We start from the raw sequence: 17,472 nt of genomic DNA, 5'->3' as shown, positions 1-17,472 counted from the left end.
AGATGTGCTTTCATGACTCCAGGCCTGGTACTCTATCCACTGTTCCACCTATCTGCCCATAGCACTACTAGATATTAAACTCCATAAGGGCAGGGACCATATTTATCCAAACTTTGTATTTCTCTAGGGCCAATATAATGCTCAGTACACAGTAATAATGCTTCTTGGATGAAACTAAAACTGATCTGGGCATTCCAAAACTTAACAAAATGTTTTGCACATAGTAGACAGACATTTAATTAATGTTGGATGGATGGATGGATGGATGGATGAGTGAATGAATTTCAAGGTTTGGTTGCCAGGATCTCAGATTCACTATAACTCCTGACTTCTACTAGGGTTTTTTGTGATATTAACATTGCAGAGAAATGCATCTTTTTGTTGTCTTCCCCAAATGAACTCACATGGTTCTCCTTAAATCACATAGTAGGTGGTTAAAAATGTTATGAAAAAAATGTTTATTTATTGACTGATTAAAAGAGTCCTCACTTTTTTTGCGGGGGAAGGGCAGGGCACTTGCCCAGGGTCACACAGCTAGTAAGTGTCAAATGTCTGAGTCCGGATTTGAACTCAGGTCCTCCTGAAACCAGGGCCAGTGCTTTATCCACTGTGCCACCTAGCTGCCCCATCTCACTTCTTTTTCAAGTGATGCCAAAGGAACTGGTGAAAAGTAATACCTTTTGGAAAGACCAGACAAGTCAGAAGAAAAAACGTATTGGACAATTAGTCAGTAAACCTGGATTCTAATCCTAGCTTAACCTTTTGAAGCAGAGTGGAATAGTGGATACAGTGTTATGTTCAGAATTAGAAAGACCCAAGTTCAAATTCTACCTCTGATACTAGCAGTGTGACCCTGGGAAGTCACTTAATGTCCCTGGCCCTCAGCTTCTTCTGTAAAATGAGGGTTGTCTAGATGACCACTAACATCCTTTCCAGATCTGAATTTCTGATTCTCTGACCTAATTTTCTGTGTAATTGAGATCAAATCACTTTATCTCCCTGAGTTTATTTCTCTCTACCTTTATGAGGTCTATATGACAGGTTGTAACTAGATGATCTTGAAAGCCCTTTTTAGCTCTGATAGTCTATAGGTCTCTTGCGTGCATGGGCAGGGAGAACCTGCGAACATTTTCTTTTAAGGGTCATCTTTGGTCTTAGTGATTCAAAGCAATAGCAGTCGGGGTTGTGTCTTGGCCACCACATGTTGTAATTCAAATGTAAGGACAGTGAGCCAAGCCGCTGCACCTGATCTCAGTGGCTGTGAAACTGTGCAAAAAAAGGGAGATGGTATTTAAGGTAATCAGAGGCCAAAATGCATTCTATCTAATGAAAAACATCATTATGAATTTCAAACATGAGCTGGGAGCACAGCCATAACTGGCAATTTTGGTACCTGGAATGTTTCAGTCAAGTTGAGAATTCAGGATATTAGACGATTATGGCAGAGGCATAGACCCTGGGCCACCACAAGGTTTCTGCTGAGGAGGCTTCCCGGGGAACTGTGGGGGTGAAGAGGAAGACAGGGAAGGTCAAAGAAGAGCTCTCCTGGTCTATGACTAAAGTAGCTTCCTACTTTAGCTAATTACTCTTTTTTTTTTTTTTGGTGGGGCAATGAGGGTTAAATGACTTGTCCAGGGTCACACAGCTAGGGTCAAGTGTCTGAGGCAAGATTTGAACGCAGGTCCTCCCAGGACCAGTGCTTTATTCACTGTGCCACCTAGCTGCCCCCACTAGTTACTCTTGCTCATGAGGTTGAGAGACCCAGTAGAGGAATTTCCTGTAGTGATCTTATAAGCTAACAAGGGCAGGAGTTGCTAGGGATAAACAGCCGTGGATGAATTACTATCTATACCAGTGACATCACATATCAATCTGACTTATTGAGTATAGCGTAACTAGGAGATGTGTTCAGTTGTTTCTACTCTTAGGAGTACAAATCCTGTTATTGGTCATTAAATTTTGGCACCTTGGAACAAAGGCCCTATAAGCCAGTCCTAGTTATGGTTCTGGCTAGGAATCAATGCAAAGTAATTGTTTATTCAGTCTCCTCATGTCTAAAGAATGGTGTTTTTAACTCTGAAGAACAGTTGTTTACAAAATGGAATTTCTTCCCTTAAGGAATTTGTCTCCTGATGAGAATTTACTTCAATATTCAATCAAACAGTAAAATTTTAGCATTTTTTTCCTTCATTGTTTTCCTTTGGTTCCCTGTGCACTGTCTTTATCTTTTACCTTCCCCGAAATGAAGGTGAACAACTGATTTTTAATGATAAGAATGCCTTCCACTTGTGTCGTACTTAACAGTTTACAAATCTCTTTCCAATAAATTTTCTCATTTGAGCCTCATCCACATCCCTTTGAGGTGGTTGGTACAAAGTGTTATCATCCCCATCTAACAAACATAGCTTCAACATTTTAAAGCTTGTCTTTTCTTCTGCAGCTTCTCAGTGATTCCAGAGGTGATTCTACTCACAAGAGCTAGCATGATCTGCTCCATGGAGGGCTGCCTTAAGTGTCAGGAAGACCTGGGTTCAAATTCTGTCTCTGGCAAAGACAGGTGGTATGGCCTAATCTTTCAATGCCCCAGGGACTCTCTAAGATTATAAATTAAAAGAGAGTTGACAAGCTCTATCCAGTGCAAGAAGTTTCCATATCTAGAGTTTCCCTTAGAGGTCTACAGCCAGCCCCATCCTCCCCAAGCAAAATAAAACAAAACAAACAAAAATAACCATTCCTAATCTCCAACTATCAATCAATCAACAAAAAATTAAGTGCTTCCTATGATCCAGGCACTTGCCCAAACTCTAAGGATACAAAGAGAAAAATTAAACAGTCCTTTTCCCTTAAGAACTTATATTCAACTGGTGGGAAGAAGAAAAAGGATGAACAAATAAGTCAATACAAGGTAATTTGATGAGGGAGAGAATAATAAGTAAATCAGTCCGTTTGTGGGAAGAAGGCAGAGAGAGGATGGGCCTCAGGGATTCACCTTGATGACCATATCTGTACCTCTCCTCCCATGTTCCCTGAGGTTCCCCATTCCTGGTGACTGGCCTTTCCACAGCCATTCCGTATGCTGATCTCCCATTCAAGTGGAGCTCCACCATCCCTGCAGCATACTCATGTAGAATAGAACAAGGACTTTTCTGGCTTTGTCCATACCTATCTTATTGGGAAGCTGAGCCAGAAGAGATGCCGGAGAGAATTTTTATTCCAGTTACTCACCACGGTAACTATACACACACACATACACATGTATGTATATACACGTGTGTGTACATATGTGAATATACACATACATATATGAACATATGTGAGCGATATTTTATCTTCCCCGGGTACTCTATCTACCATGCTCCCTAGCTGTCCATGAGTCCATATCAACATACATACATACATATATGCATAATACTTATATGCTGTGTCCCACAAGTCTTAGTTCAGCTTTAATAATTTCAGAAGTATAAATGCTACAAACTTATTCCCCCAAATCATTTGAAAGTTATTACTTAACTGAACAATTTAAATTATTTTAAAGATGATTTAGCTTTCTGAATTTTAATAATAACTTTAAAAGTTTAATTTTAATAAGATGGGGCATGCTGTCATTGGTCACCTGATTAATCTCCAGACTTTTTTTGTGAGGTCATATCACAATTGTCACGTATGCATGAAAATGCTCTCAAGTCTAGGATTACAGATGCAATCTGTTTAGTCACTGAACAGCAGCTGATGAAATTTTTTACAGTTTGAAAATTGACTAGAAGAATGTAAAGCACAAAATAGTGCTTATATTGAATTTTAACAAGAAACATGAATATTTTGGCATTTTAAATAACCCTTCAAGTGGTGTTTTTGTAAGTTTGTACTTACAAACATTTATACTGCTGCAGTTATTAAAGAGTTAAACTGCACTAAGACTTTAGGGACACCTTGTATATGTCTATGTGTGTATATGTTTATATAATGTGTAACAAAAATAGTAAAGGCAGACATCAGAGTTGCTATACCCTGACATGCCTCAAAGGCATTTGCAGTATGCAGAAAATCATCCATGGTGCAGGAGTTGGGAAGCCTTGGCTTAAAGGGTGGCCACAGACCTATCTACTATTTCCTTGGATCCTATCCATGCCAAGTGCCCACCCAGACACAAAATAGCTACTATCACATATCTGCCCATTGAACATCTCACTCGAGACTCAACAAACATGATCCTGGCATCATGTGAGACAAAGTGCTCTTTCATCTTCCTCTCAATTCCCTTGCTGTCCACATTTTGGCGGAAGTCTGTTTGAAGTCAGGGCAATTCTTCTTAATTAGAGAGGTCCCATGAGGCTCCTTATAGCTATAAGCTGTTCTGACTAAATAAACTGGTAGGGAGGGGTGATGAGGGATGATGAGGGAAGGAAAGACAGAGAGGGGATATGGATTCCCACAGAATGTAAAAGATTTATGGAGACAGCTTCCAAAAGCGCTTATGAGATGGGCTTTTTTGGAGATGGAAGCTAGTGGTGATGAAGAGATAGAAATCAACCATATAGTTTCATCCTAAGTGAAAATACCTTGAAGTTTGCTTCTTATTGATAGGCCCGGTTCACAAAAAGGAGATTCATAGAAACATCATCCCACATATTAGAACTGGGGAAATAATTCATCTTCTAGTCAGTTCTGGAAGAGTGCCCTATTGAGATACTGAATTACTGGGGCAGAATTCCCATGCATTTTCTTACTCAGAAAAGAGTGAACAGTGGTGGATAAGTAACGGGAAAACAGATTAAGCCTGACTATCTCATTTCAGCTGGGAATTCATGTTCCCTAAGAGCGAATAGAAGGGAGTCTTTGCCATTCCCCTCCTGCATTTTCTCCTGAAGCCCATTCATCCTAAACTCTCTGAACTTCAGTTTCTTCATCTTTAAAATAGGATCTATATTGTATACTTCTCAGAAGACCTAGTAAAATATCAAGCCCAATTCACAGTTTTGGGTACCCCCTGGGGACATTGCCCCAGAGAATACGTAACTGGCACCAGTCTCAAACCAGACATACATCTCCAAAGAATCAATGAGTGAGGGGCGGCGGCTAGGTGGTGCAGTGGATAAAGTACCAGCCCTGGATTCAGGAGAACCTGAGTTCAAATCCGGCCTCCAACACTTGACACTTACTAGCTGTGTGACCCTGGGCAAGTCACTTAACCCCAATTGCCCCACAACAAAAAAAAAAAGAATCAATGAGTGAAATTCCCTGAACAAGTCTGTCACAGGATCCTGGTATGGAGTATCTTGCTTAATGGGGCTGAAGTTGGGAAGACCTGAATTCAAACCTAGCCTCAGACACTCACTAGCTGTGTGAGCCAGAGCAAGTCACTTCCCCTAGGTCTGCTTCACTTTCCTCATTTATAAAATGGGAATAATACTAGCACCCATTTTCCTGGGTTGTTATGAAGATCAAATGAGATAATAATTGTAAGGCACTTAGTATAGTATCTGGCACATAGTAAGTGCTATATAAACGTTAGCTATTATTATTGTTGTTGTTGCCCAAAGTCATGTCAAATCAGGTCAGTAAGCATTTATTAAGCAACTACTATGTACCAGACATTGTGCTACTTCCTGGAATACCCAAGGGAAGATAGTGTGGTATAATGGGAAAAGCACTAGATTTGGAATCGGAGAACCTGAAGTAAAATCCCAGCTCTAACACTCGCAATCTGCTTAGCTTTAGGCAAGTGATTTAACATCTCTCAGACTCATTTTACTTCTCTGTAATAGGGGAAGGTTGTTTTAAAAAATCTCTGCCTAGGACTGGACTAGATGCTCTCTTTGTACCATTAATGGACTGGCACAAAATTTGCCCAAGTCTAGTTTAGTTTAATGCACTACTAATTGAGTAAAGATAGTGTATATCTGCTTCTTTGCCACCCTCAGAGTCTTTTTCAGTCCTGCTCTTGCATTCTTTACTTCTAGGATGCTTTCCTTTCATGACTTCTACATCCCAGCCAAACAGGACTATTAGACCTTTCTCATACTTCACATTTGGCCTCTTCTCTGTGGTCATTACCATAAGACACTACCTATACCTAGAATACTCCCCTAGAATACACCACTCTCTGTTAGGACCCTAATCTTCCTTTAAGTCCTTCTCATGTGCCACCTCTTCCATGAAGCCCTCCCAGTTCCTCCCAGTGGTTAATTCTTAAATCCTTAAATTACATTTTCCCTACTTATACAGCACGCGCTTGACTCGGTCTCTCTCTCTCCCCAAAGGTGGCCTCGGGCTTTTGGTGAGTTTTATATGGAATATAGGCTAAGCTTAGACTTAAGACGATTTGTTTTGTATTTCTACTTTCCTATCCCTCTAATCAACATCACCTGGTAACTACCACACAATAAAGCTCTAACTAGAAAACCAGAAGCTTCTTCCATTTACTAGTCTGGGAGATAAATTAAGGGAAAGGTTAAAGAGGGGAGATTTATGATCTAACATCCAATTTTAAATCTCACAGTTTGGCCTCACAATCTCACAGTATCAGCCCTGGAGTCAGGAAGATACAAGTTTAAATCCAAAAGTATCTACATTATACCTGGAGAAGTCACACATTGTCTATGAGCTACAGGCATTTTATCAAGACTCTAAGGTGGATAAAGCACCAGCCCTGGATTCAGGAGGATCTGAGTTCAAATTCGGCCTCAGATACTTGACACTTACTAGCTGTGTGACCCTGGGTGAGTCACTTAACCCCAATTGCCTCACCCAAAAAAAAAAAAAAAAGACTCTAAGCTACAGTTAGGTTGAGGTCTTTTGGTGGAGGGAGTTCCCAAACTAATTTGTTTCTCCCAATAGAAGGTAAGATCCTTAAGGATTATCTTGCAGCTGACAGGTACCTCATAAATATTTGTTCATAGAATTCTAGATTTAGATATAAAAGATCTTAGAAACAATTTAGTCCCACTCTCTTTTTTATGGATGAGGAAACATAGAAATGTTAAATTACTTGGCCAGGATCAACCAGGTAGTAAGAAAGAGAACCATGATTTGCATGGGTTCCTCTGACTCCAAATCTAGCACTTTCTACTACCCCCCCCACCACTGTTGGAGTAATTCCAACAGTTAATTTGAACTGAATTGAATTGAATTGAGCTGAAATGCTCTAAATTCCTCCTGTGCTCTATCTGAGGACCAGCTTCCACCCCAGTAAAATGGAACAACAATAGTAATGATGCTGTGGGCGAATTGTTAAGGGGTCTTTGGCATTCCTGGGTGAAAAACACTATGTGACTTCTATTCAACAGATATATCAACCAACTAATATGTTTAAGAGTCATTGCTAGAAGGGGCAGCTAGGCGATGCAGTAGATAGAGCACTTGCTCTAGAATCAGGAGGATCTCAGTTCAAATCTGGCCATGGCTGGTATGGAAATATGCTTTACATAACTTCTCACACACATAATTGATATTTTTCTTGCCTTCTTGATGGGAAGGGACGGACTAAAGGGAGGGAAAGAATTTGGAATTCAAAGTTTAAAAAAAAATAATGCTGGGGCAGCTAGTTGGCACAGTAGATAAAGCACCAGCCCTGGATTCAGGAGTACCTGAGTTCAAATGTGGCCTCAGACACTTGATACTTACTAGCTGTGTGACCCTGGGCAAGTCACTTAACCCCCATTGCCCTGCAAATAATAATAATAATAATAATACTGCTAAAAGTAAATAAATCATATATTGGGGGAGGGGAGATTCTTTGCTGGGATGAATGTTATAATCTCCATCCTTGAAGGATTTATAATTTCCCAGAAAAGTAGGGTTAAAAAATTATATTTGTGGTTGGAACCCTCCTTTCCCATAAGAATCACACTCTAGTTGCTGGTTCCCCTGAATATCTGATAAATTAGTTATCAACCAAAGATGGCTAATTCAAATTGCCCCAAGGGAGCTGAAGTGGGTGAAGAACTCATTAGCTTATTCCCAGAGGCGAAGTCAAAGACATCATTGGAATAGGCTTAGGCTGCCAAAGATGTGTAGAGCCATTCAAACTTTAATGTGGAAGAGGTGCATATAAAATTAATGCATCAGTAGGAATACTGGGAACAATGAAATGGCACAGATCTTTTATTATGACAGAGAACTTCTCCAACATATGTTTCTTGGAGATCAATGATGGAGCCTTTCAAACAATGCCACGTGTGGTATAGTGAACTAGGACTCATTCCAGGGAGGGGCAGTCCTTGGCATGGTCTGTGGTTTGGGGTCTTTTCTCTAACTGGGAGTGATTGTAGGGAAAGGTATTAAGATGGTTTCTAGTTCGGTTTTGCAGAGACTGCATTAAACAATCTCTAAATTCTGAACCAGTTATGAGATGGATCGTGGGATTATTGGATTTAGAGAAAAAGGAGACTTTAGAGAGGTCTTTGTTCATAGAATAAAGGGGATAGGTGGGGTAGCCATATAAGATTCCTTAATCCTACTCATATCTATTTTTGAAAGTTTTATTAATACCTTGGGATTTTGTTTTTGTTTAGTTTTTTGGGTTTGTTGTTGGTTTTTGTTTGGGTTTTTTTTTTGCACAATAGTCTCTCCATAACCATCCTCCATTGAACCCTCCTTTGAGATAAAGAAAAAAAGTCAAGCAATACCAGCTAATATAGAGACAACATCTGACAGTATATTCAGCATTCTATATGCATACTCCACCCCCTACCTGTCTACTAAGAGACAGGAGATAAATTCCATCATCAGTGCTCCAGGCCAAAGTTGGTCATTATAATTAATCAGAGTCTGACTACCTTTTGTACTATTTCTTTTTCATCATTGAAATAATTGTGTACAGGGCAGGTAGGGGGCACAGTGGATAAAGCACTGGCCCTGGATTCAGGAGGACCTGAGTTCAAATCCAGCCTCAGACACTTGACACTAGCTGTGTGACCCTGGACAAGTCACTTAACCCTTATTGTCCCACAAAACAAGAAAGATTTTTGTATATTGTTTGAGTTATTTCTGTTTTGCTCTGCATCTGCTCATATGAGTTTCCCCATGCTTCTCCATACTCCTTATATCCATAGATCCTTACGTTGCAATGCTAGTCCATTACATTCATGTGCTACAATTTTTGTTTAGCCATTACTCCCTCATTGGGCACTCACTTTTTCCAGTTCTTTTTTCCAATTCTTTGTTACTATAAAAATAGTTATTATCTGGCTACTTCTAGGGTAAAATACAAATTTCTAAGTTTATTTTTAAATCCCTGAACAACCTGGCCTCATCTTACTATTTCATTCTTATGCCATTCTTGCCAATCTTATTAGATATCACTTCCCTTCCTATATACTAAAATCCATCCAAACTGGCTTTCTTTCTGCTCTTCACAATCAATATTCCCATCTCTCTTCCTGGTAGTTTTGCACTGGCCATAACACATGCCTAGAATATACTCACTCCTTTCTATTTCATAGGATTTCCCTCTCTTCTTTTAAGATGCAGCTCAAACCATCTTCTGCATGAAGTTTTTGCTAATTCCTGCAAGTACTAGTGCCTTCCATCCCAAATAACTTTGTATTTTACTACTTTATATGCATTTATATGAGGCAGCTAGCTAGCTCAGTGGATAGAGCCCTGGGCCTAGAGTCAGTAAAACCTAATTTCAAATATGACCTCAGACACTAGCTATATGATCCTGGGCACATCATTTAACCTCTGGTTGCCTTAATCCATTGGAGAAGGAAATGGTAGATGGCTCCAATATCATTGCCAAGAAAACCCCATGGTCCACAGGTTCGTGAAGAGTCAGATATTAAGAGATGAACAACAACAATGTGTGTGTGTGTGTGTATATGCATACATATATGTATACATATATACATATATACATGCATATATACACACATACACACATATGGAGAAAGAGTGAGAGTATTGTTTCCCCGTTAGAATATAAACTCTTTTACAAATAGGGATTGTTTCCTTCTTTGTACTTATATCCCCAGTATCTAGAAGACACTTAATAAATACTTGTTGACAGACCAATTGATTGATTATGGGACTTTCCTTTTCTCTTTGACTTCCTTGAAGCACATACTCAATAATAAGATTGCTAGGTCAAAAGGTAGAAGCAGTTTAGTGAGATGCATAATTCCTTCCAGGGGTTAAGTTTCACATTCTATCATGTCATCCTGTGTCATCCTGTGGTTGCTGTTTCTGACCTACTCCCCATCTCTCTTCTACCTCCTGAGAACAAAATCCCCTTCCCTGGTCACCTCTCTTATGGATGTGTTTATTTCCCTTATGAGAATCCTTGGAACAAAGGACTACCTAAAAAATTGTATCCCCAATGATTAGAACCATTTGGCACACAGTAAGTGCTTCATAAGTGCTTTTTTATTCATGTATAATTACAATTTGTTTTGCATGAAGGTGTAACATCTCTATTATTTTGCCTATCTTCCTACAGCCCCTCTGACATTGATCATTTCCATTTTTTTAGTTTTCACACTATTCTGAAGATGTGAAGAGAAATTTTAGGGTTTAATTTGTATATCTCTAATAATTTGGAGCATTCCCCCCACCATGTTTGGTGATCCTTTGCAAGTTTTCTTTTGAAAACGATTTATTTATATCCTTTGACCACTTATAGTTCTAAAACCAGTTTCTTCCTAAGGTAGTCTTTTTGGTGCCTTACCCTAGTGCCAATTCAATTGACTGGAGGCAGAGAAATTATGGGATTATAATCACACTTCTTGAACATTCTTCATGAACTCTACCTTACAGTCAGACTACTGGACCACTTGTTTATCACATATGCCATCTCCCATCCCCATACATTTGTACTAGCTGAATCCCATTTCTGGAATATACTCTTTCCTCACCTCCACCCCCTTAGAATTCCCACTGTCCTTCAACATATAGCTTGAATGTTATTACATAATGATACTCTTTCCCACTCAGATGGTTGATTTGTCTGTCTGTCTCTGTCTGTCTGTATCTCTGTCTATCTTCATGTTTCTCTGTCTCTCCATTTGTCTTTGTCTCTTTCTGCATGTGTGTATGTGTATATATGTATATATATATATATATATTTAATATTTACTCAACTCCCTACCTTCCCTAGAAGATTGTTATTCAGTCAATAAACATCTATGAAGTGCCTACTATTTAGTAAGCACTGTGCTAAGTGCTGAGGATACAGAGAAAGGGAAAAGTCCCTGCCCTCAAGGTGCTTACCATCTAATAGGGGAGTTAGCATGAAAATACCTATGTAAAAACAAGCTAGAGACAGGATAAATGGGTGCTAACCAATGGGGCATCCTAATTAAATAGGATCTGGAAAGGGAGATCTTATAGAATGTGGGATTTTAGTTGGGACCTGAAGGAAAGCAATGAAATAAGGAGGTAGAGATAAGGAAGAAAAGCTTCTCCAGGCACGAATGCCCAGAACTCAGCGATGGAATTTGTTCAATGTGTAGAATTTGTTGAGGAAAGAACAAGGGGTTTTGTATCCCTGGATGAAAGAGTATGCGGGTTGGTGAAAGAAATTGAAGGAAGAGTGAAAAGGTGAGAGGTGGGAAGATTATGAAAAAATATGAAAAACTTCATGAATTTTCTTACCATGCCCCTTAAAGTCAAGGACTATCTTTCTAGTACCAGTGCCTAGAGGACTTGGTACATAGTAGGTCTTAGACAAGTGCTTACTGATTGACTAAATTGTGGGTTTGGACGTGTAAAGGACTTGAAAAGCCATCTAGTCAAATGTTCCTGGTTTGTGGACCAGGAATTTGAGGCCAGAGTGATTAAATGAATTCCCTAAGGTGAGGGAGTTGTAGCATTAGGACTGGAATGCAGATCTTCTGAATCTAAGACCAGAGTTCTTTCCTCAACATTACACTGCCTCCCAATGGTATAGGATCCTCCTTAATGTTTGTTTCCTCTTTCTGTGATTTCCTCCAATTAATTAATCCTGTATTTATCTTCTTTGTACATAGTTTTTTATATGTTGTCTTCCTCATTAGACTGTGAGGTCCTTAAGGGCAAAGACTGTCTTTTGCCTTTCTTTGTATCCCCAGCACTTGGCTCAATGCCGAGCACATAGGAGCTGCTTTTAATAATTTTTTTCCTTGGCTTGACAGAGCTGAATCCTGATTCCAGAACTACAGCAAGTACTTATCTCCTATTGGCTCTATAGTTTGGACACATCCTAGGACTCAAGCCTCATCATTTTTCTCCCTAGGTTCTTTCCTTCTCCTCAACACATCTGAAAACACCAAACACACCATTCTGAGCCCTTGGATGAGGAGCAACAGTGAGTACTGCACCATGGAAGTGTCCGTGTACAGGGACCTCCAAACCTCCGGGAGATACATGGCCCAACTCCTACCACACAATGAAGCTAGGAGAGAGATCCTGCTGGTTCCAAATCCAGACACACATGGGTAAGTCTATCCCTTCATTCAAACTATTTTAAACTTGCTTTTGGCATGTTTTCCAAAGTACTTAAGTTTATATCAAATACACAATGATTTTTTAATGGAGAGGGTCCAGATTGGACCATGACTGTGGACAATGCTTTTGGGGGGAGCTTTGAATGGGGGAATAAGGAGTGTCCTTTTAACCTCATTGGATGACTGCCTTTCCAAGGTCCAAGAACTAGCTGCTAAAGTGGGCAATTAATAATTGGGTATTTAAGATACTTATTGACCCCAGGAAGGAAAGAGAGGACCAGAATGTTTGAAGCAGAAATCGGGGTGACTTAAGACATTGGAATCAGGACTTTCACAAAGAAAGTCTCAGCAGGCGAAAAAAGCTAAGAAACATCTGTACATAGATACAATGAGTATCCATGAAGCTGCCACAAGGATCAGGGGTAAGAAACTAACCTGGAATTGACACTGGTGGGCCTTTAACTCTCCTCTTCAAGTACTTTCCTAGGCTCTGCTAATTCAGTGTACTCTTATAGAGCATTATCTGACACCTTTAAGGCTCCCTAAAACACTTCAGTTATGTGCAAGACCTACTTCAGCTAAGGCCTTTAAACTTGCTTACATATTAATTGCTCACAAGGCTCTAGTATGCGTGGGTAAAGTGCAGAGAGCAATGGAGAGCAAGCTAGAGTCAGAACAAAGAAGACTGCTCCTCTCAGTTGCTTTATCCTTTCCATTGGTATACATTATGGCCAGATAATTGACCCTACATTTTAAGAGTGCAAGTATCTGTTTCCCTTTGCAATTAGGACAGAGCCAATATGCAGCCTGGGAGTCAAATACAACTTACCTCACTCTGGGATATGAACTAAAGGAGATTTATGGCAATTCCCCCCAACTTAATTAGGTAGCACATAGGATAGTTGCATTAACCCCCTCTTGGTGCTCTTGCTATGTAACTTACTTCACTAGGTGTCATGCTAGCAGGTTTAACTAAATGAGAAACTCTCATTGTAAAAATGCATGCATTTATACTCGTTTTTGTTCCTGTGGTCTGATGACTTTGGAAGACATGTGGCCAGTCTGAAGTGGGGTCAGGGAGGCTTTGCAGCAACTTCTACCAGGGGAGTTGAAATTTCTAGCCTTGCTTCTGAAAACACAGTACCTTGTAAATAAGTGCTTCATAAATGCTTCTTTTGAAGCTAGTAAGTGTCAAATGTTTGAAGTCGGATTTGAACTCAGGTCCTCCTGAATCTAGGGCCAGTGCTTTATTCACCATGCCACCTATCTGCCACCTTAATAAATGCTTCTAGTAGTGGACTGGATTGAATTGGATTGGGCAAGGGGCCCTCTATTGTTATTGGGGGTTTTGTTTGTTTGTTTGTTTGTTTTGTTTTGTTTTGCTGGGCAATGGGGGTTAAGTGACTTGCCCAGGGTCACACGGCTAGTAAGTCAAGTGTCTAAGGCCGGATTTGAACTCAGGTACTCCTGAATCCAGGGCTGGTGCTTTATCCACTGTGCCACCTAGCCGGCCCCTCTATTGTTTAAATATGTACTTATAGGGACGTAGGCATATCTGAAAGTTAGCTTCTTGGGTGAACTCTGTTCCCCTCTGATGTGATAAAAAGAGAAAATGTGGGTTTTTTGGCTCCAAAAGAAGCATATCTGACCCCTTCAGTAATTTCATGGACCTTATCCCTTTTGAACTCTAAAAGCTTAGCTAGGCTTTCAGACTGCCTTCCAGCAGAAATAAAATTATGGTGGCCCTTTTTCTCATGTATCTACATGCAGTTCTCAATACTCCAGCCAGAGACTTTTCCAGGTGACTGGCAATCACTTTACAGCCAAGAGCTTCTTCTCTGAGCATGGGAAGCCAAATATGCCTCAGCTTTCAGTGGCCTACTGTTTCACCCAAGCAATGACATGGGTTTGTGTCTCCTTCCAACACAGCTGTCGCTTCGCATATGGAGTCCAGCTTGCAAGGGATGACATTTGCAAGAGTGGGGCAGATGAGGTAGCCAAAGGCTTTGAAGCATGATTCAAGTCTGTAGGGCTTTTATTAAGTCTTAACCAATATATTCTCACCCTTCTTTTCATCACTGACCAGTGTCCTTTCCTCCCAATGAGCTTGTAGAAGCTTGGTGTCGGTACATGTGCATTGTGTTAGTAATCTCACAAGATGGGGTAAGGCAGAGCTTATTGGCTCAGGGGGAAATGTATGAGCAGGCCACAGAGGTGGATGACAGTGAAGTTGGGAGAAAACTGGAGACAAGAGAAAGGTCATACACCAGTGCCAAGTGTGTCAGCACAGGTTGGACAGTGACATCTTTTTTTTTTCCCCTCTGGGTTGACTGTCTATATGTTAGACCTCTAAGGTTCCAGAAAACACTCTGGTTTAGTGCAAGACTTCAACTAAACTCTGGACCATTTATAGACCAGAATGCAGAGGAATTCATCTTTTTAAAAAGATCTACAAGAAATAATGGAAGGCTCAGAGAGTCTTGCAAACAAGTGTAAAGAATTTCATTTCTCCAGTTTCTCATCCCAAGAGTCTTGTTGAAAGGCCAATTGGAAAAAATGACTGTGGGCTTCTTTCATTGTCCTCTTGAAGTCAGAGTTATGTCCATAGGTGCACATCTGAATGGGAAAATCATGCCAGATTTTTATTTCTTTGTTTTGGTCTAGACCTCTTACTTCAGTGGAAGAGATGCTCCCGGTATAAAAATTCTTTCCACTAGTGCAGATTGGCAACTCATTTTCAACTTAAAATCTTTGAGAATCTCCTGGCACAGTGATAGGTTATAGATGCTTGGCTCATGGTCATGCGGCCGATTTATAGGACCCTAGATTTAGAAATGGAAGGACTTTTAAAAACCATCTGACCCAGTTCCCTCAAAATGAGGAACTGAGGCCCAGAGAGGTTGTCTAAAGTCATACACATGTATGTCAGAATCACATCTTGAACCCATGACTTTCTGCGTTTAGAAATGGAAAGAATAGAACAATTCTATTCTTGGTGCATCAAAGGACATAGTAACAGCTGAATCCAAAGCCAGGCCTTAATCTCCTATCCCATCCTGTCGCCTTAAAATAATACTATATAAATACCAGTCACTATCAGCTATTATGTAGTCCAGTAGGATATAAGCTTCTTGGGAATAGAGACTTTATCATTTTTTGTCTTTTTTTCTCTAGCACCTAGCACAGGCACTTAATAAATCCCTGTAAAATGTTGTTGAACAAATGCACAGCACAGGTACCGGTTGGTAATGATAACTGACACATCTAGAACATTAAGGTTTACATCAGAGTGATTTCCGTTCATTATCTCATTTGATTCTCACAAGAAGCAGGTGAGAGAACACAGTGCCTCAGTTACTTTATAGCTATGTGACCCCAGGCAAGTCACTTAAACTATTTCTGTCTCAGTTTCCTCATCTGTAAAATGGGAATCATGATAGTACCTGCCACATAGAATTGTTGTGAAGTTCAAACGATGTAGCATTGTGAGGTGCTTTGCAAACCTTCAAGCACTATAAAAACGTGTTATTATCATCATTTTTTATTATCAACACTACTGAGGTAGATACAAGAGATTTTATTATTGCCCTTTATTACTAAGGCTTAGTGAACGTAAGTGACTTGTTTAGAATCACCTGTTTAATGTCTGAGGCAGGATTTGAACTCAGGTCTTTCCTGATTCCCCAGTCCATTCCTTTTTACCCTATGCCATAGCTTTATTTCAATATTAACTGGCAATGCTGCTACAGAAGTCTGAGGCAGAGAAATCTCTTCCTGTTCAAGACAGTACTGAAGACAGATTTTATTGATGTTACAAGGTCACCTAGATCTGGCCCTGCTTCCACCAGGGTTCTACCCTCTCTCTCTCAGGACATCTCAGGAACAGAAAAATCTCTCCTCGCCATTTTCCCTCTTAGTTTAGTGAAGACTCAAAGCAACTCCAAGAAGCCAAATGAAAAGGTTAGTTTTGTGAGCTAGGCAGGACCATCATGCCTACCTCGGGCACCGATCGATATATGGTGAGACAAGAAGGTGGCAAGCTGAAGGGGTAATCAATAGTCCATTGCAGTGTGTTTGGGAGAATTGTCCCTGAGTGCCTCTTGGAAAATCTGCAAGGGCAGAAATCTCACAGAGCAAACAAGGGCATTTGCCTAAATAGGTCTCTTAGCTGAAAAATACAGGAGCCATTGTCTAGTTCAGTATAGGTGTTGATGGGCATGGTCATGTTTGTATGTTTGCCCCCTATCATTATCCTAGGTCTTAGATCAAACTAACTTAAACTTAGGGTCCTGAGATAACCAAAAGTTTACATCTTCAAAAGCTCCAGCATTCTTATTTGTTTTGGTTTGTTTTGTTGTGCGGGGCAATGAGGGTTAAGTGACTTGCCCAGGGTCACACAGTTAGTAAGTGTCAAGTGTCTGGATCCAGATTTGAACTCAGATCCTAGTGAATCCAAGGCCAGTGCTTTATCCACTGCATCACCTAGCTGCACCTTAGCATTCTTATTTGAATGTCAAAAATCTTAGTTTTTAGAATGTAAAGAGACACAGCATATAACCCAAACTGTTCATTTTAGAGATGAGGAAAGTCAGGCCCAGAGAGGGTTCCCTTCCAGTTCCACATTTAGGACCCTAACATCATACCAGGAATAAGGGAAGGAGTGTGATTTTTGAAAAGAGGTCCTCTGACACCACATCAGAGTTCTTTGCACTAAACCCTGCTGCCTTGGGTATGTTAGGTCTTCAGGAGACTAACCCTTCATGCCAGAGGCCAGGGTGAGATCTCAAATACTTTCCAGAATTCAATCCTATGGCCTGGTGACTGAAGTTCTGTTCTTTTTGATGCATCAAAGGGCATAGCAGCAGCTGAGTAATGATGATGGTGATCATTACAAATCTTGCTGGCTCCCTCTCATAACAGGAGAGAGTGATTAGGGGTTGCTTTTTGGAAAACAACTGTATGTGTTTGTGGTAACAAGGTGGGGGAAGGTGTAATAACAGAGCCTACAGTGGAAAGCTTGACTCAGAGGAGTGGGCTGAGGAATAGT

General features: G+C 40.3%; 1 protein-coding gene across 1 annotated transcript in view; it reads left to right on the top strand.

Annotated features, from left to right (window-relative positions):
- ALK (ALK receptor tyrosine kinase) overlaps positions 1-17,472 on the top strand; it is a 1,073,674-nt gene that overhangs the window by 507,666 nt on the left and 548,536 nt on the right. The window contains exon 4 of the mRNA XM_043982018.1: positions 12,215-12,416. Coding sequence (XP_043837953.1) covers positions 12,215-12,416 — 202 coding nt within the window. The remainder of the gene's footprint in view (positions 1-12,214; positions 12,417-17,472) is intronic.

Source organism: Dromiciops gliroides, chromosome 2 (genome assembly GCF_019393635.1).
Source record: "Dromiciops gliroides isolate mDroGli1 chromosome 2, mDroGli1.pri, whole genome shotgun sequence".
Lineage (NCBI taxonomy): Eukaryota > Metazoa > Chordata > Mammalia > Microbiotheria > Microbiotheriidae > Dromiciops > Dromiciops gliroides.
This window is presented reverse-complemented; position numbering and strand designations above follow the sequence as displayed.